Source organism: Ptychodera flava, chromosome 11 (genome assembly GCF_041260155.1).
Source record: "Ptychodera flava strain L36383 chromosome 11, AS_Pfla_20210202, whole genome shotgun sequence".
Classification (NCBI taxonomy): Eukaryota; Metazoa; Hemichordata; class Enteropneusta; family Ptychoderidae; genus Ptychodera; species Ptychodera flava.
The window spans coordinates 5,007,637-5,027,809 of record NC_091938.1 but is presented as its reverse complement, the minus strand read 5'-3'; the positions used below and the strand labels follow the sequence as shown (position 1 = coordinate 5,027,809).

General features: G+C 36.6%; 1 protein-coding gene across 1 annotated transcript in view; it reads left to right on the top strand.

The window, feature by feature from the left end:
* The window catches only part of LOC139143341 (titin-like), a 215,696-nt gene that overhangs the window by 187,237 nt on the left and 8,286 nt on the right, over positions 1–20,173 (top strand). Inside the window, exons 100-112 of the mRNA XM_070713578.1 lie at positions 747–2,384; positions 3,436–3,492; positions 3,988–4,242; positions 4,450–5,904; positions 9,091–9,147; positions 9,580–9,834; positions 10,215–11,417; positions 11,736–11,792; positions 12,451–12,705; positions 13,823–15,445; positions 15,757–15,813; positions 16,463–16,717; positions 17,038–18,717. Of these exons, the coding sequence (XP_070569679.1) occupies positions 747–2,384; positions 3,436–3,492; positions 3,988–4,242; positions 4,450–5,904; positions 9,091–9,147; positions 9,580–9,834; positions 10,215–11,417; positions 11,736–11,792; positions 12,451–12,705; positions 13,823–15,445; positions 15,757–15,813; positions 16,463–16,717; positions 17,038–18,717 (8,847 nt within the window). The remainder of the gene's footprint in view (positions 1–746; positions 2,385–3,435; positions 3,493–3,987; positions 4,243–4,449; positions 5,905–9,090; positions 9,148–9,579; positions 9,835–10,214; positions 11,418–11,735; positions 11,793–12,450; positions 12,706–13,822; positions 15,446–15,756; positions 15,814–16,462; positions 16,718–17,037; positions 18,718–20,173) is intronic.

The following is a 20,173-nucleotide window of genomic DNA, read 5'->3' as shown; positions in this document are numbered from 1 at the left end:
ACCAACACAACTTTCACCAGATTCTACTGTCGATATACTGACTCATCAGAAGTGGGCCGTATGATACTGTTAGCTGCCTCCAAGCAGTAACAGGTCAGTCAATTTACATTCCGTCCAGCTTGGTAATCGGCATTACCGTAGATACACAGAGCGGAATGATAAAGACTTAAAAATTTGCCTAGACTACCTTGAAGTGCAAATTATAAGTCTTTGAATGGAGCGTAGTGTATCTACGCTCCTCCCACCCACCCATCCCAACTCCATGTAAATTGGGAAGTTATTTGCCTTTGTGCTTTAAAAATTGCTATATAGCTTATATACAAATTCATCTGAATTCGGCCCGTTCAAGTGGAATGACAGGATAACAAGATGGCTGACATTGAATACTTATTATTCAGTACTTGGGAAGGGCGCCAACTATCGGGGAAAGATGGAGAGGCATTACCGTAGATACACTACGCTCCATTCAAAGACTTATAATTTGCACTTCAAGGTAAGTCTAGGCAAATTTTTAATTCTTCGTCATACAACTGGTTCTGAAAAACTTTGAAAAGAAACTAGTGTTTCACTGCTTGGGAAATACTTGAAGAAAAGGTATGTGCAATCAGAATAAAAGAATGCATAATACAATAGCCTTGGATAATTATGATGTACAACTTTGCCATATACATTGTAACATACTGTATAATACAAGAGAAAAAGAAAGTTGACTGAAACTATTTATTTTACTATTCTAAATTTTGCAGAAGTAGTAGAAATAAAAAGGGAAATTGTGACTGTTACTACCAGTACAGAGGTTCAAGTTAAGCCAGGAGAAGTCAGCTTTGAACTTGAAATCAAACCAGAAGAAAAGCCAGAGATTACAGAAGCTGAACTTGTCATTGAAAGAGCTCCAGAAGAAGTCAGCTTTGAACTTGAAATCAAACCTGAAGAGAAACCAGAGGTGACAGAAGCTGAACTTGTGATTGAAAGAGCTCCAGAAGAAGTCAGCTTTGAACTTGAAATCAAACCTGAAGAGAAACCAGAGGTGACAGAAGCTGAACTGGTGATTGAGAGAGCTCCAGAAGAAGTCAGCTTTGAACTTGAAATCAAACCAGAAGAGAAACCAGAGGTGACAGAAGCTGAACTGGTGATTGAGAGAGCTCCAGAAGAAGTCAGCTTTGAACTTGAAATCAAACCTGAAGAGAAACCAGAGGTGACAGAAGCTGAACTGGTGATTGAAAGGGCTCCAGAAGAAGTCAGCTTTGAACTTGAAATCAAACCAGAAGAGAAACCAGAGGTGACAGAAGCTGAACTTGTCATTGAAAGGGCTCCAGAAGAAGTCAGCTTTGAACTTGAAATCAAACCAGAAGAGAAACCAGAGGTGACAGAAGCTGAACTTGTCATTGAAAGAGCTCCAGAAGAAGTCAGCTTTGAACTTGAAATCAAACCAGAAGAGAAACCTGAGGTGACAGAAGCTGAACTTGTCATTGAAAGAGCTCCAGAAGAAGTCAGCTTTGAACTTGAAATCAAACCAGAAGAGAAACCAGAGGTGACAGAAGCTGAACTTGTCATTGAAAGAGCTCCAGAAGAAGTCAGCTTTGAACTTGAAATCAAACCAGAAGAGAAACCAGAGGTGACAGAAGCTGAACTTGTCATTGAAAGAGCTCCAGAAGAAGTCAGCTTTGAACTTGAAATCAAACCAGAAGAGAAACCAGAGGTGACAGAAGCTGAACTTGTCATTGAAAGAGCTCCAGAAGAAGTCAGCTTTGAACTGGAAATCAAACCAGAAGAGAAACCAGAGGTGACAGAAGCTGAACTAGTGATTGAAAGAGCTCCTGAAGAAGTCAGCTTTGAACTGGAAATCAAACCAGAAGAGAAACCAAAACCAGTTGAAGAGGTTCCTGAAGAAGTCAGCTTCAAATTGGAAGTCAAACCAGAGGAGAAACCAACACCAGTCTTGGAAGAGGCCAAACTGGTCAAAGTTCCATCTGAAGAAGAGGAAGAAATACTTGATGTAGATCTTGCTGAAAAACAACTTGAAGAAGCAGCAATTGAAATCCAAGCTGCTTTCAAAATCCATGAAGCTGAGAAAGAAATCCCCACTGTTGAAGAAGCTCTTGAACCTCCAGTCTTTGTAAGAAAACCCAAGGAACAGGAAGTTGAAGAACGTCAGCGTGTGGTATTTGAATGTGAAGTGACAGGTTCTCCAAGACCAGAAGTAACATGGTATTTGGATGGTATTGAACTTGAAAGTGATGATCACTATGTAATAGAATACAGTGAGAGTGGTATCTGTAAACTTCTGATAGTTGAAGTGGATATGGATGATGAAGGAGAATATGAAGTCAAAGCAATCAACAAAGTGGGATCAGACTCTTGCAGAACTGAACTCTTTGTCATGCGTAAGTATTTGGCGTCATAGAGTTTTTGTAGACTGTTAAAGTATTGGAATGGAGTGAGTGGAATTGTAAAGTGTGTACCAGAACAGCTGCCACTCTTTTTTTGAGTTAAAATAAATTGTAATTACCCAACCTAATTTCAGAAGTTTCAGGAACAATCTCTATCAAAGACCTTCTGTGACTGCTTGAGTAGAAAGTAGTAAAACATGCATCATTCAGATCATATTGTTTAGTGTTGTAAAGGTATGGTGGAACTGAATTGTAAAAATATAATTTACATTAGAATGTGTCTACTAGCAGTTTAATTGATTCAATACTGAACACATATCTTTTCATGATAATTGAAGCAGGTTGTAATTCAAACAATATCTAGATATTTGCCCATTTGGACCTGTGGACAACAGTTCTCATTTCTGCTATGCTATTAAGGGTATATCATGAAATGTGCATTGTATATCTGTTGGTTTCCAGTATGCTCTGTCTATACGTTTGTTTTTGTGTGTCGGTACTGGTATGTCTTATCATCCTAGATGTAGCACTGTTTATATTGGCTGGTATGATTCTGAATCTATGAGTATCTATCTTTTCCTGTCTAGAAGCATTTGAGTTATCATATTTTGTTGCAGTAGTTGCAGTAGACTGGATCAAATGTGATAGAACATTTTGGTATTGTTCTTTAGGCCAATACAAGCGTCATACTTCTTTCAGTGTATTACTATTTTCATCTCGGATATTATGTGTGTGCATGTGACTGCTCAGTTGTGTTGACATTCTTCCAGTTGTTCCTTTGATAGATAGCTTCCATATGCCTGTTTATATGTGACTGTTTTTTGTCAACAGAAATGTCCATATACTGTCTTTTCATATTTTATTGAAGCAGTATGTATAGATCTTTCAATTTAAGGCTGACTCACAGCATCAGAGCCATTTTGGTTATTTATTGATGCAGATAAGTAGAGAGATCAATTTTTCTTTCTTTTATGTAACTCACCAATAAGTTCACTTCAACATACCCATGTTGATTTCATACCATTGTACCCTTTTTATATAACAGCTGCAAAATGCCCACCGGAATTTATCAAAAAGCCAGAAGACACACAGGCTGTTAAAGGTAAAGTAGTCCAACAAACCACAATAATGGTTTTAATGTACATTGGTTTATAAAAGAAACAAATCAGAGTTTTAGCTTTATTGTGTGTCATCAGCATTAACAGTGAGAAAAAAAACCATTGAAATAATTTCCTCTGCTTTTTTACAAGTAAGTTCCAGTGAAGGTCATCCATATACGTACATCATAATACGGTGCTGAAAAACAAATGTGATATATTTCTTTTACAAATTATCTTTTCTAAGTGTCACATACAAATATGGTCTATTCTATGGCTCACATTTTGTAATTTGTGAGAAAAATGATTAATGTTGACAAAGTGCATAGGTTGACTTCAACAGGTTCCTGATTCCTGAATAAGGTCGACATCATTTTCTTGACTATCAACATACTGGTTGTTGCATTTTAGTCCTGGAATTTCTTGCATATATAACAGTGTGCCTTGTGCTTGTGGATAATTGTTGGCAATAATGTGGGGTATATTGGTTAATTCTTCAGAACATCCAGCTGAGATCCGTTGCAAAGTGAAAGGCATCCCTAAACCCACTGTCACCTGGTACAAAGGATGGAAACACTGTCAAGAAGGCAAAGAATACACAGTCACCTATGAGAAAGATACCGATGAACATGTCTTTATCATCAAAGAAAGCAAACCAAAAGATGGTGGTAAATATGTGTGCAAAGCTACCAATGAATTGGGAGAGGCTAAGGCTACCTTTACCGTGACCCTTGTGGAAAAACCACCAACTCCAGGTACAGAAATATTTCATTTCTTTAATCAAATGTATCTGAAAACCTTATGAGCTCGATGGCAAGGTTGCTGCTATTTTCACAAATAGTTACCAGCAGATATGGTGTTTCAATGCTAATTACTCATCCGTCGGTTCAATATTTATATACTGCAAGGTTTCACATCCTAAATTGAATGTCCCTCATAGCAAACATCACAAATTCTTTCAGAACCTGAACCTGAACCAGAACCAGTCGTGGAAGAAGTCACTCAAGTACCTGAGGAAGTTGTTGAAAAAGAAGTTGCTGCTCCAGTCAAGGAAGAACCAGTGGAGGAAGAAGTTGTTGTTGAAGCTGAAGTGACCATTGAAGAACCTGTCAAAGAAGAGAAACCAATTGAAGTTGAAGTGTCAGTTGTTGAAGAAGTCACAGAAGAAGTAGCATTTGAGGTCAAGAGAGAAATCACTGTTAAGGAGGAAGAGGAACCTGTGACAGAAACCACAACTGTAGATTTTGAAGTTGTTGAGAAACCAGAAGAAGTCAGCTTTGAACTTGAAATCAAACCAGAAGAGAAACCAGAGGTGACAGAAGCTGAACTTGTCATTGAAAGAGCTCCAGAAGAAGTCAGCTTTGAACTGGAAATCAAACCAGAAGAGAAACCAGAGGTGACAGAAGCTGAACTGGTCATTGAAAGAGCTCCAGAAGAAGTCAGCTTTGAACTGGATATCAAACCAGAAGAGAAACCAGAGGTGACAGAAGCTGAACTGGTGATTGAAAGAGCTCCAGAAGAAGTCAGCTTTGAACTTGAAATCAAACCAGAAGAGAAACCAGAGGTGACAGAAGCTGAACTTGTCATTGAAAGAGCTCCAGAAGAAGTCAGCTTTGAACTGGAAATCAAACCAGAAGAGAAACCAGAGGTGACAGAAGCTGAACTGGTGATTGAAAGAGCTCCAGAAGAAGTCAGCTTTGAACTTGAAATCAAACCAGAAGAGAAACCAGAGGTGACAGAAGCTGAAGTGGTGATTGAAAGAGCTCCTGAAGAAGTCAGCTTTGAACTGGAAATCAAACCAGAAGAGAAACCAGAGGTGACAGAAGCTGAACTTGTCATTGAAAGAGCTCCAGAAGAAGTCAGCTTTGAACTTGAAATCAAACCAGAAGAGAAACCAAAACCAGTTGAAGAGGTTCCTGAAGAAGTCAGCTTCAAATTGGAAGTCAAACCAGAGGAGAAACCAACACCAGTCTTGGAAGAGGCCAAACTGGTCAAAGTTCCATCTGAAGAAGAGGAAGAAATACTGGATGTAGATCTTGCTGAAAAACAACTTGAAGAAGCAGCAATTGAAATCCAAGCTGCTTTCAAAATCCATGAAGCTGAGAAAGAAATCCCCACTGTTGAAGAAGCTCTTGAACCTCCAGTCTTTGTAAGAAAACCCAAGGAACAGGAAGTTGAAGAACGTCAGCGTGTGGTATTTGAATGTGAAGTGACAGGTTCTCCTAGACCAGAAGTGACATGGTATTTGGATGGTATTGAACTTGAAAGTGATGATCACTATGTAATAGAATACAGTGAGAGTGGTATCTGTAAACTTCTGATAGTTGAAGTGGATATGGATGATGAAGGAGAATATGAAGTGAAAGCAGTCAACAAAGTGGGATCAGACTCTTGCAGAACTGAACTCTTTGTTATGCGTAAGTATTGACAAACATAACTTTCAATCCTGTGTTCCATCTTGTTCTTTAAGTGTTTCATTTTGATCTTGAAGCTTTGCTGTAGTTAGCATAGTCACACACTTACAAAAGAATTTTCCTTGTGTTAGGCATGGATACTAAAATGCCATCCATAAAGCCATCTGTTGATGTTAGAAGGGTACATTGATTTTTCTACATATTGACGATCCACAGCTTTGAGAGATATGTAAGCTCATTTTTTCAAGCCTGAACAGATTGCAACTCATAATGAAAACAAGTAAACATCAGGTTGTAGTGGTGTATGTGTAGTCAAAATTGAAAGTGTCACATGTGTAGTGCTATTAGACCTGGTTGTCATGACTGCAATGTTTTTTTTTTATTTGGCACAAGTAAAATATGCCATAACTTGTAGATAATGTGGATAATATTTGGTTTAGTTGAAAACAGTGGTTCCATTCATGCTGCAACCTATTATTAGTTGCACTGTCAATGAGGCAGAGCTTATCAGATATTCGATCGTCCGTTGTCTGTCTGTTGTCTGTCAACATTCATCTTCTTCTCAGAAACAGTTCCATTGCTTTTAAATTTAATATGCAAGTTGTTAGGGGTGACATCAGTCTGATTTGTTCAAAAAGTTGTGAAATTTTCATATTTGTATATTTGGGACAATTTTCCCATTTTTGGTCAAAAATTATTTTTTCTGAAACTGCATTTGATTGCTGAGAAACTTGATATGTATATTTCTAGTGGTAACCTTAGTTAATGTTGTCCAAATGTTTATGAAATTTTCATATTTGTATTTTGGGGCAATTTTTCCCATTTTTGGTCAAAAACTCTCCTCCTCTGAAAGCACTTGTCAGATTGCTTTGAAATGTGGTATAACATGATTGGAACTTATTGGGAATAATTGGATAGTAAAGTGATGTCGGTTTCATCTTCAAATGTAAGTTTATCTGCTTTTCTTTTTAAGTTATACTCTTGTTTTTATGATTAATTTGTAATATTGCAACATTCAGCTAAAGGCCAAATAATGCTTTTGAGAAAGTTGAACTATATGAAGAACCAATTCTCCCAAATTAGTTCCAATCGTGTTGTATGTAAATTGCTGGGGATGACCATAGTTTAATTCAAATTATTTTAGAGTTTGCATATTTGTTTTAGGGGCAATTTTTCGCGTTTTTTGGTCAGAAATTCTTCTTGGAAAGCACTTGTCGAATTGTTTTGAAGGTGTTTATGCTCTTTGCTAGGTGTGACCTAAGTCATGTGTGTTTAAATTGTAGTGAAATTTGTGTATCTGTTATTTCGCGGCAATTTTTTCTGTGGTCAAAAAATCATATTCCCTGAAACCACTTGGCTAATTGCTTTGAAACTTAGTATGGAGGTTCCTTGTATGACTCAGTATTATGCTGGAATTTGCATATTTGTTTTAGGGGCAATTTTTTCCTTTTTAAAAAATCTGAATCCTCTTGTCAGGTTTCTTTGGAATTTAGTATGAAGGTCTGTTTGTATGATCTATATCAGTTTTGTACTAGTCATGAAAAGTTCTGCATAACTTTTTTGGGGGGTAATTTTTGCGGCTTTTTGCTCAAATTTCCAAGGATTACTGAAGTCCTTTGAACATCCTTATCAGATTGCTGTTGTATACAGGTTTGTAGGGATGACTAAATTCAGATTTGTTGGAATTATGATAAAACTTGCATACGTATATATTTGGGGAAGTTTTGCCAGTTTGGGTCAAACAAAACGTTTCTCTGAACAGTTGAGCTATTGTATAGTCAGCCAAAGAGTACAGAAGTAACAGCCAGCACTGATGTATACTCATCATCCTACATTGGACTTTCCATTTATTTGTCCACTGTTCATCGGTAATCCCTTAGTTAATGAACCAGCCACACTTATTATCCTAATTATGTTAAATATATCAGGGAAGCTATATCAGCTGCTAAGTCACCTGTCTTTCAAATATGGATGCAAGAAGAGCACCTTTTTTATGTGCAAGTCTCCTACTTTTGTAATTTCATCAATATTACTGCCAGAGGACTATTTTTTCATATTTGCTGTTAAACGGCAGATGAAAGGATGTAATCTTTGTATCAGTTCACAAGAAAAACATTTGGTTACTTCCTTTTACATTACTTAAAAAACATTATTGCAACTTCCCTGTTTATATTGTAAATGTGTACTAATTACTTGTACTTGCCAAGACTGGGAATAATTTGATAGGGCCAGCAATTATGTAATTTTTCTATTAAAGGGACAAAGTCGGCCATACTTGTTGTACATATTGTTTGACATGTTGAAAGATACTGAATGGGTGATCATGCATATATTACAACCCTGGTTTTAGACCAATGAAACATGGTGAAAATGAATTAATGGTCATGACGATTAATTCATTTTCGCGATGGTTACATGTATTGTGTCTAAAACCAGGGTCAAATATAAGCATAGTCACCCATTTATACAGTATCATTCATGTCAAACAAGATAAGTAGTATCTTGTATCAAACAAAATTCATGAAATATGGCCGACTTTGTCCCTTTAAGTATCTATAATTCCTGGACATTTATGTCTTCAGCACTGTTATTGTTGAAAAAATCTTATTTCAAATGTCCAACATTTCTGTTTTAAACCATAAAAGCTAAACATTGTGTCTTAATTTGTTGCAAAAGTAACTTGACAAAGCCACGTGTAGAGAAATTTAATGAAGTAAAGTTATTTTACTAAAGAGAAATTATAATTAGAAAAATTAAAAAATTTACTTTATAAAAGAAAGATTAGAAACACTAGATTACAAGTCAAATATATTTACATAAACCATGTTGTTAAAATACAGGGTCTGCCTCCTTAAAGGCCTGTGTTGGTGTCAGATTGTCTTGCAAGTAAATCCACTTACTAGGTAACAATTTCAAAAGGCTGTGACACTCCATAATTCTCTGGGGATCAAGTTCCTGGCCTTTAAATGTTTTTTAACTCAAATTGTCAATCCTTCATAGCTTTGAGACCTTGCAAATCCAACCTACAAACCCATTCTTTGTGAATTTAACCTGATCAGATGACTATTGATTGAAAGCTTGAAGTGTTTTTGTGTAATCCTGCTCTGTATGATGAATCCATCTCAAACTTGATCAAAGGCAGTTATTTGTATTTGAAATCACTGAAAGGTCTGTAATTTATCATTCCAGCTGCTAAATGTCCTCCGGAATTTGTTAAGAAGCCAGAAGACACACAAGCAGTAAAAGGTATGGGTTTGCTTTTCTATGTTACTCATTACATCAATCAATTCTTGTTTCTTTGTATGGCTGTTCTCATAAGTAATGAACTGCTGCGGTGTTCTAAAATACTCATCAAGGTGGATTCAACTATTGACAATCTTACTAATACAGGAATACTGACATTCACATTGCAAACATTTATTAATCACATCTGAATAAATTAAAAACTTCAAAGGAAGGACTTTCAAAAATGCTATCTTTGTATGCCAAGTGTAATTGAAATCAACATAGCATTCAAATGTAGATTCACCATTAAATGTATCTGGCACATTTTGATATTGCATTGTGTTTTTCCTCTTTATGTAGCAAACAAAATTATTCGGATTAGTTTTCAGATTTAATTTTTAAGAATCAAGATGTTGGACCATTTTTGACATAAAAATGTATGATCAATTATAGAACATCCAGCTGAGATCCGTTGCAAAGTGAAAGGCATCCCTAAACCCACTGTCACCTGGTACAAAGGATGGAAACACTGTCAAGAAGGCAAAGAATACACAGTCACCTATGAGAAAGATACAGATGAACATGTCTTTATCATCAAAGAAAGCAAACCAAAAGATGGTGGTAAATATGTGTGCAAAGCTACCAATGAATTGGGAGAGGCTAAAGCTACCTTTACTGTGACCCTTGTGGAAAAACCACCAACTCCAGGTATGATATTGTAAATGCCTACAACTAAAGCAGCATGTTATTTTCTTTAAAATTGCAATAAAGGTCCTGTTGCATACTCATATAATAAAGATACTAACACAATAAAGTAAGATTTGTTTCAGTCACATCCACAAAAGATTGACATGCATGTATGTAGGACTAGGTAACATTTCAAGAAGTAATGTCAATTGTTTTGAAAAGAATGAAAACATTCGACATGATACATAGTGTACAAGCAAGACACTAATGAAGGTAAAATGCGGTGTTTCTCAACATTTACATATATTGTTAGATAACACAATGCCCTAACAAAAGCTAGCAGTAATATTTATACGCATTTGGTGTGCATTTCAAGTGAGTAGTCTCGCTTTTCTTTTCAGAACCTGAACCTGAACCAGAACCAGTTGTGGAAGAAGTCACTGAAGTTCCTGAGGAAGTGGTTGAAAAAGAAGTTGCTGCTCCAGTCAAGGAAGAACCAGTGGAGGAAGAAGTTGTTGTTGAAGCTGAAGTGACCATTGAAGAACCTGTCAAAGAAGAGAAACCAATTGAAGTTGAAGTGTCAGTTGTTGAAGAAGTCACAGAAGAAGTAGCATTTGAGGTCAAGAGAGAAATCACTGTTAAGGAGGAAGAGGAACCTGTGACAGAAACCACAACTGTAGATTTTGAAGTTGTTGAGAAACCAGAAGAAGTCAGCTTTGAACTTGAAATCAAACCAGAAGAGAAACCAGAGGTGACAGAAGCTGAACTTGTCATTGAAAGAGCTCCAGAAGAAGTAAGCTTTGAACTTGAAATCAAACCAGAAGAGAAACCAGAGGTGACAGAAGCTGAACTGGTGATTGAAAGGGCTCCAGAAGAAGTCAGTTTTGAACTTGAAATCAAACCTCAAGAGAAACCAGAGGTGACGGAAGCTGAACTTGTCATTGAAAGAGCTCCAGAAGAAGTAAGCTTTGAACTTGAAATCAAACCAGAAGAGAAACCAGAGGTGACAGAAGCTGAACTGGTGATTGAAAGGGCTCCAGAAGAAGTCAGTTTTGAACTTGAAATCAAACCAGAGGACAAACCAAAACCAGTTGAAGAAATTCCTGAAGAAGTCAGCTTCAAACTGGAAGTGAAACCAGAGGAGAAACCAACACCAGTCTTGGAAGAGGCCAAACTGGTCAAAGTTCCATCTGAAGAAGAGGAAGAAATACTGGATGTAGATCTTGCTGAAAAACAACTTGAAGAAGCAGCAATTGAAATCCAAGCTGCTTTCAAAATCCATGAAGCTGAGAAAGAAATTCCCACAATTGAAGAAGCTCTTGAACCTCCAGTCTTTGTAAGAAAACCCAAGGAACAGGAAGTTGAAGAACGTCAGCGTGTGGTATTTGAATGTGAAGTGACAGGTTCTCCTAGACCAGAAGTGACATGGTATTTGGATGGTATTGAACTTGAAAGTGATGATCACTATGTTATAGAATACAGTGAGAGTGGTATCTGTAAACTTCTGATAGTTGAAGTGGATATGGATGATGAAGGAGAATATGAAGTGAAAGCAGTCAACAAAGTGGGATCAGACTCTTGCAGAACTGAACTCTTTGTTTCACGTAAGTTACAGTGAACAAGACTCTCCATACTTATTTTCTTCAGCTGCATATTGCTGAAAACTTTCTTGAATGTATTTCATTGTATTATATGGTCATGCAAACAGATTTATTGCGCATTGCATAAGAATGTCAAATACACAGCACATTTGTTTGATAACATACATTTTGACAGTGAAACCTTAACATATTTCCTAACTAACTGTTATATTTGTGTTAAGGCATATACTTGTTAACAGCGAGACTAAAATTTTAAATTTTCTGTATGAAAATTATAACTGGATATCTAACATTTATAGTTTTTCTGAAAATCGTTTACAGCTGCAAAATGTCCTCCAGAATTCGTAAAGAAACCAGAAGATACCCAAGCAGTGAAAGGTAAGAGTATAAGTTATCATCATTATTTTTCAGGGGGTGGGTCGGATAAAATGGAAACATCTAGTTTCAGTGCCAAAAGCCTAGAATTTACGTCAGTAAAAGTCTTAGAAACGTTTGTTTACTATATTTACATGTGCAAAAGATTTTAGAAGCAAAACATCTTGTTATCTATGGAAATATTGCAGTTGCAATTTACATTAGTTCAATAAGCTGGACGTTAATTATAATGAATATTTGATCAATAACGTTATGATCCATGTACAATTTTAGTTTATAACTGCAAGTGAAATCACAGAATGCATCAATTTCATTATTGCACTGAACTTTCAGAAGTGGGTTTTGCCTCATGCCTAAGAGTATACAGTATCTTCCATATACATTGATGCAATACATCGCCAACAGTCTTCGATGTACAACTTAGTGTCTATAAAAATCGTGAATCTTTACATCAGAGTCTTTTTTCTGTAGAGAGTGTTACTGAATCTTTCTGCATTAAATATAAAGTGTTTACTCAATTAACAGATTGATATATAAGGTCTTGCCACTGATATGTCCCTCTAAGTATTGTCAAAATATCAAATTTATTATTTCTTTTATGATCAGAACTGTGTTTCTCTTTTATTGAGCACATGCATCGATTTCTAAAATTCAATTTCAGAACATCCAGCTGAGATCCGTTGCAAAGTGAAAGGCATCCCTAAACCCACTGTCACCTGGTACAAAGGATGGAAACACTGTCAAGAAGGCAAAGAATACACAGTCACCTATGAGAAAGATACAGATGAACATGTCTTTATCATCAAAGAAAGCAAACCAAAAGATGGTGGTAAATATGTGTGCAAAGCTACCAATGAATTGGGAGAGGCTAAAGCTACCTTTACTGTGACCCTTGTGGAAAAACCACCAACTCCAGGTATGATTTTTCAAATAGTGTTAATCAAGTCATTACTCTTTAAACAGTACAATGTAGGGCATAATTGCATATTTACTTTATAAAGAAAAGGTAAGACAGTTGACAGAGATCAACAATAGAAGATTTTTAGTCAGATCAAGTTAAGTTTAATCTTTTGATCTTCAATTATGAGAGTTATTAAAAGATGTCAGATGTTTGAAGAAGAAAAGTCAGTACATACTATGCATGTTATTAACGTAGAATGTACCTTTGGGATAGATAATTGGACTTTCAAATTTTTATAGCGCTTTTTAGGTCCATCACCTGTGGGTGCTCATTTTAAAGCTTACAGAGAAAAAAAAAGTTTTTGGTGACTCATGTTTGTAAAAATTGAAAATTTCCACTCCAAAGACAACAAAAGGATGGCAGCCATTTTGAATTCCAGTGTCTGTAAATAGTGGGCAACTTGTTGCTCCTGTACCAAATTATGCACAGTGACTCCTGAGTTTTGTGCTTTATTAGTCCCTACGGTCATTGTCTGGGGGACTTATAGGTTTGATCATGTCTGTGGGTTCGTCTGTGCTTGTGTCTGTGCGGGAATGCTTCCCTGCATGCGTCCATTCGTTCACACAGATATCTAAAAAAGAGGCGTGGAGAAATTTCATTCAAACTTGGTACAAAAATTACTCCCTAATTCATACAAATGCAGGTCAATTTATTAAGTGATCCAATGTAATATGGCCATGTCACAGCCATTATATTTTAAAGCAGGGACTATGTTGTTGACAACGGTCATTTGAAAAAGAGCTCTATTTCTAGAGCGACTGCACTAAATTTGGAGAAACTTATAAAGATGTTCATCATGCAGAGCTCTGTAGTGCACAATGAGATATGTCAGTATTGCATCAATTAATTGTTAACTTGCGTATTTGATGATTCAAAGTTTCCTAAAGGAAAGTTTAGACAAAAATTTAGGCAAGGATTTCTGAATAAAACTTTACCTGTTTTCATATGTATGTTGCCCTATTTCATTCACAATGGCTTCAGTAAGATACGACAAGATCACTACCTATGAGCCAACTGCTAAGCATATACAGTTGGTTTGCATTTCAAATACTTTCTCTTACTCTTTTTTCAGAACCTGAACCTGAACCAGAACCAGTTGTGGAAGAAGTCACTGAAGTTCCTGATGAAGTGGTTGAAAAAGAAGTTGCTGCTCCAGTCAAGGAAGAACCAGCGGAGGAAGAAGTTGTTGTTGAAGCTGAAGTGACCATTGAAGAACCTGCCAAAGAAGAGAAACCAATTGAAGTTGAAGTGTCAGTTGTTGAAGAAGTCACAGAAGAAGTAGCATTTGAGGTCAAGAGAGAAATCACTGGTAAGGAGGAAGAGGAACCTGTGACAGAAACCACAACTGTAGATTTTGAAGTTGTAGAGAAACCAGAAGAAGTCAGCTTTGAATTGGAAATCAAACCAGAAGAGAAACCAGAGGTGACGGAAGCTGAACTTGTCATTGAAAGAGCTCCAGAAGAAGTCAGCTTTGAACTGGAAATCAAACCAGAAGAGAAACCAGAGGTGACAGAAGCTGAACTGGTCATTGAAAGAGCTCCAGAAGAAGTCAGCTTTGAATTGGAAATCAAACCAGAAGAGAAACCAGAGGTTACAGAAGCTGAACTTGTCATTGAAAGAGCTCCAGAAGAAGTCAGCTTTGAACTTGAAATCAAAGCTGAAGAGAAACCAGAGGTGACAGAAGCTGAAGTAGTGATTGAAAGAGCTCCAGAAGAAGTCAGCTTTGAACTGGAAATCAAACCAGAAGAGAAACCAGAGGTTACAGAAGCTGAACTTGTCATTGAAAGAGCTCCAGAAGAAGTCAGCTTTGAACTTGAAATCAAACCAGAAGAGAAACCAGAGGTGACAGAAGCTGAACTTGTCATTGAAAGAGCTCCAGAAGAAGTCAGCTTTGAACTGGAAATCAAACCTGAAGAGAAACCACAGGTTACAGAAGCTGAAGTGGTGATTGAAAGAGCTCCTGAAGAAGTCAGCTTTGAACTGGAAATCAAACCAGAAGAGAAACCAGAGGTGACAGAAGCTGAAGTAGTGATTGAAAGAGCTCCTGAAGAAGTCAGCTTTGAACTTGAAATCAAACCTGAAGAGAAACCAGAGGTGACAGAAGCTGAACTAGTGATTGAAAGAGCTCCTGAAGAAGTCAGCTTTGAACTTGAAATCAAGCCAGAAGAGAAACCAAAACCAGTTGAAGAGGTTCCTGAAGAAGTCAGCTTCAAATTTGAAATCAAACCAGAGGAGAAACCAACACCAGTCTTGGAAGAGGCCAAACTGGTCAAAGTTCCATCTGAAGAAGAGGAAGAAATACTGGATGTAGATCTTGCTGAAAAACAACTTGAAGAAGCAGCAATTGAAATCCAAGCTGCTTTCAAAATCCATGAAGCTGAGAAAGAAATCCCCACAGTTGAAGAAGCTCTTGAACCTCCAGTCTTTGTAAGAAAACCCAAGGAACAGGAAGTTGAAGAACGTCAGCGTGTGGTATTTGAATGTGAAGTGACAGGTTTCCCTAGACCAGACGTGACATGGTATTTGGATGGTATTGAACTTGAAAGTGATGATCACTATGTAATAGAATACAGTGAGAGTGGTATCTGTAAACTTCTGATAGTTGAAGTGGATATGGATGATGAAGGAGAGTATGAAGTGAAAGCAGTCAACAAAGTGGGATCAGACTCTTGCAGAACTGAACTCTTTGTTATGCGTATGTATTTGCCAATAAGTCTTTTCACTTTTGTCCACATAAGCTTGCAAATTTCCTAATATTTCTTGAACAGATACCATGTAATAATGTGTTCATGGAATTGTTTTTGTCAAACAGTCTATAAGCATATCTTACTTTCTTTGGTTTGGATTCTAGGACATGTAAATTTAACATTTTGACATTTTGCTGTCTTACGTATGCTAGAAATGTTCATAGTGCCCATAAGTCAGCAAAATGGAAATTTCAAAGATATTCAAAGGAAAAAGGTGACAAGTAAAATATATTTATGCTCATGATATTATCTTTCCCAGCTGCAAAATGTCCTCCAGAATTTGTGAAGAAACCTGAAGACACCCAAGCAGTCAAAGGTACGTACCGGTATATTAGATATCATTGATGTTTTGAGGGAAAAGTCAGTCTTTTGTTTTGAAATCTCAAAATTTAAGTCATGGAAAGACATGTTTGTACTGATCATTAAACTTGCTGTGTACAATTTGTGAAAACTAATCATCTTGTTTATAAGCAAATTTTGATGTTGTAATCTAATTTTTGCTATCATAAAAGGCAAATTTCCATGTTGAAATTTAATCATTGCTTTCATCTGGATTTGAATAACCTTGTGAATACAAGAAAATACAGAAAATACCATTTTCATGTTGATTTGTGCTCTCAGAATTGTTTTGGATCTTACATTATAATGTAAAGGTATCTTCCATATACCTCCCTACAATATAATGCAAATTATTTCATTGTAGAACTTTATGTCTTTAAGGTTTAAGATTCAACACTTCTGTAGATGTTTAAATGACAACTATTTATAACTCTTTCTGGACTACTTTTAATATGATGTATAAATTCCTGCACTAATAATTTTCTTAAGGTCTTGCTGAACTACTGTGTGAGATTATATCACATGTCCTTTTGCGCACTGTAATTCAAATTCAACGTTTCTTTCATATGAAATACTATGTTTATTATTTATAAGTGCCCACATTCATTTTTCAAATTCATTTTCAGAACATCCAGCTGAGATCCGTTGCAAAGTGAAAGGCATCCCTAAACCCACTGTCACCTGGTACAAAGGATGGAAACACTGTCAAGAAGGCAAAGAATACACAGTCACCTATGAGAAAGATACAGATGAACATGTCTTTATCATCAAAGAAAGCAAACCAAAAGATGGTGGTAAATATGTGTGCAAAGCTACCAATGAATTGGGAGAGGCTAAAGCTACCTTTACTGTGACCCTTGTGGAAAAACCACCAACTCCAGGTGAGATGTTGTATGAGGCTGTTATTAAAGCAGAGTAATACCCTCTGAAACAATAATTTTATGTATATTTGTATATTTACATGATAAAGAAAAATATGGTTGACAGAGATCAAAAGACTGTGATCAAGAATTACAGAGTTGAATCTTTAAATTTTACAGTAAATGTTGTCGAACAAGATGTATGGAACAAAATTCACATCAATCAATTTGTGAATAATTTGAATGAAAAAACGTTTTTTTATGGAACCATAATTGTTTACTTCCAATAGCACATAAACAATGGATTTGATTTCAAATAGGCTGTCTTCCTGTTTCTTTAGAACCAGAACCTGAACCAGAACCTGTTGTGGAAGAAGTCACTGAAGTTCCTGAGGAAGTGGTTGAAAAAGAAGTTGCTGCTCCAGTCAAGGAAGAACCAGTGGAGGAAGAAGTTGTTGTTGAAGCTGAAGTGACCATTGAAGAACCTGTCAAAGAAGAGAAACCAATTGAAGTTGAAGTGTCAGTTGTTGAAGAAGTCACAGAAGAAGTAGCATTTGAGGTCAAGAGAGAAATCACTGTTAAGGAGGAAGAGGAACCTGTGACAGAAACCACAACTGTAGATTTTGAAGTTGTTGAGAAACCAGAAGAAGTCAGCTTTGAACTTGAAATCAAACCAGAAGAGAAACCAGAGGTGACAGAAGCTGAACTGGTGATTGAAAGAGCTCCAGAAGAAGTCAGCTTTGAACTTGAAATCAAGCCAGAAGAGAAACCAGAGGTAACAGAAGCTGAACTTGTCATCGAAAGAGCTCCAGAAGAAGTCAGCTTTGAACTTGAAATCAAACCAGAAGAGAAACCAGAGGTGACAGAAGCTGAAGTGGTCATTGAAAGAGCTCCTGAAGAAGTCAGCTTTGAACTGGAAATCAAACCAGAAGAGAAACCAGAGGTAACAGAAGCTGATCTAGTCATCGAAAGAGCCCCAGAAGAAGTCAGCTTTGAACTTGAAATCAAACCAGAAGAGAAACCAGAGGTAACAGAAGCTGATCTAGTCATCGAAAGAGCCCCAGAAGAAGTCAGCTTTGAACTTGAAATCAAACCAGAAGAGAAACCAGAGGTAACAGAAGCTGATCTAGTCATCGAAAGAGCCCCAGAAGAAGTCAGTTTTGAACTTGAAATCAAGCCAGAAGAGAAACCAGAGGTAACAGAAGCTGAACTTGTAATTGAAAGAGCTCCAGAAGAAGTCAGCTTTGAACTTGAAATCAAACCTGAAGAGAAACCAGAGGTTACAGAAGCTGAAGTGGTGATTGAAAGAGCTCCTGAAGAAGTCAGCTTTGAACTTGAAATCAAACCAGAAGAGAAACCAGACATTACAGAAGCTGAAGTAGTGATTGAAAGAGCCCCAGAAGAAGTCAGCTTTGAACTGGAAATCAAACCAGAAGAGAAACCAAAACCAGTTGAAGAGGTTCCAGAAGAAGTCAGCTTCAAACTGGAAGTCAAGCCAGAGGAGAAACCCACACCAGAGGTTACAGAAGGTGAACTGGTGATTGAAAGAGCTCCAGAAGAAGTCAGCTTTGAACTTGAAATCAAACCAGAAGAGAAACCAGATGTGACAGAAGCTGAACTGGTGATTGAAAGGGCTCCCGAAGAAGTCAGCTTTGAACTTGAAATCAAACCAGAAGACAAACCAAAACCAGTTGAAGAGGTTCCAGAAGAAGAAATCCCCACAGTTGAAGAAGCTCTTGAACCTCCAGTCTTTGTAAGAAAACCCAAGGAACAGGAAGTTGAAGAACGTCAGCGTGTGGTGTTTGAATGTGAAGTGACAGGTTCTCCTAGACCAGAAGTGACATGGTATTTGGATGGTATTGAACTTGAAAGTGATGATCACTATGTAATAGAATACAGTGAGAGTGGTATCTGTAAACTTCTGATAGTTGAAGTGGATATGGATGATGAAGGAGAATATGAAGTCAAAGCAGTCAACAAAGTGGGATCAGACTCTTGCAGAACTGAACTCTTTGTTATGCGTAAGTATATGGTACCAGATCCATGTACAATTATTCCTTTAATTGATATAGGTACAATGCAGTATGGTTTTTAGCTACTATAGACTATAGTCTATAGAAGCTATTGGGATGGGTATCCGTCCGGCGTCCGTCGTCAGTCAGTCTGTATGTATGTATGTATGTATGTATGTCCGTTTGTGAGGCGTCCGTCCACTCAAATATCTTGAGAACCACAGTACTTGCTGATTTGATATTTGTTGTGTAGATGAAAAATATGATTTTGAGAAACTGTTTTTTTTAATTTTTGGATATTGTTGAAAATAGGCAAATTAATGCCAAAAAAGGTGTTTTTGGTAAAAAATCTTCTTCTTCATAACCGCTGGTCAGACAGCTTTGTTATTTGGTATACAGGTCCCTAGGGATAACCCAACTTAGATATGTTCAAATTGTGATGAAATATGCAAATGTGTATTTTTAAGGAATTTTTTTGTCATTTTTGGTCAAAATTTGACTTACATTGTATGTAATTGTTGTACTGTATAAACCCTATTAATTCACCCAGAAAAAAAAATTAATATGATTTTAAATAATTGAATTAATTAGGAACTCAGCAAAGCCAAAATAATTTAAGTGTGGAATTATCAGAACGTTCAACTTTTTTGACAGTTCATAGTGAAGTGCTTACCATCTTGGAGGATTAAAACATGTAAAGGCAACTTTCCTGAATCCCAACTTTGATATATTCTGAACCACCATTTATGTTATCTAAAAGAAATTGCTCATAATAGTTTGTCATGATAGGGTGGTCAAATAAATAGAGATAGAGAAAGTTCTAATTTCCATTTATGGTTGACTTGGTAAGGATAAAATAAGATTACTTTTCGAGGAGAAAAATAGAGTGGTCAATTAAAAGAGTGGTCAAAGTGATAGGGTTTTTATGGTAAAGCCGGGCTGTAAGATTCCTCATGTGCTATTTATAGCAATTATGCAATCTGTGTAAACAGTGCAATGAAAGTGTAACATGATTCCTTATCATGCTTTTGATGACCTTGAACTTCTTAAGTTACAAACATTTGTCTCTTCAGTGTGCTTTCTCTGAGTACGTACAGTCTCAACTTATTCAACATAACTTACTTACAATGTTAATTTGAAAGTTAAAATGTGCTTGGTTAATAGGATGAAAATACAGATATAGATAACCAGCTGAAGATTCTTTATAACCTGACAGAATTGCTGTTTTATTATGAAGTAAATCTTGATTTAAGCAAGTCTTGTTTACTTTAATTAGAATGTAATTAACTCTTGTTTATTTGCTATTATAGACTAATATAGTCTGATGAAATATGCAAATCTGTATTTTTACAGAATTTTTTTTCATTTTTGGTCAGGCCATTCTGAAATGAGCTATTAAAGATATCCACCTTCTTCATCAATACATGTGTCAGTCACAAAAGGTTATTCTCTACATAACACAGCA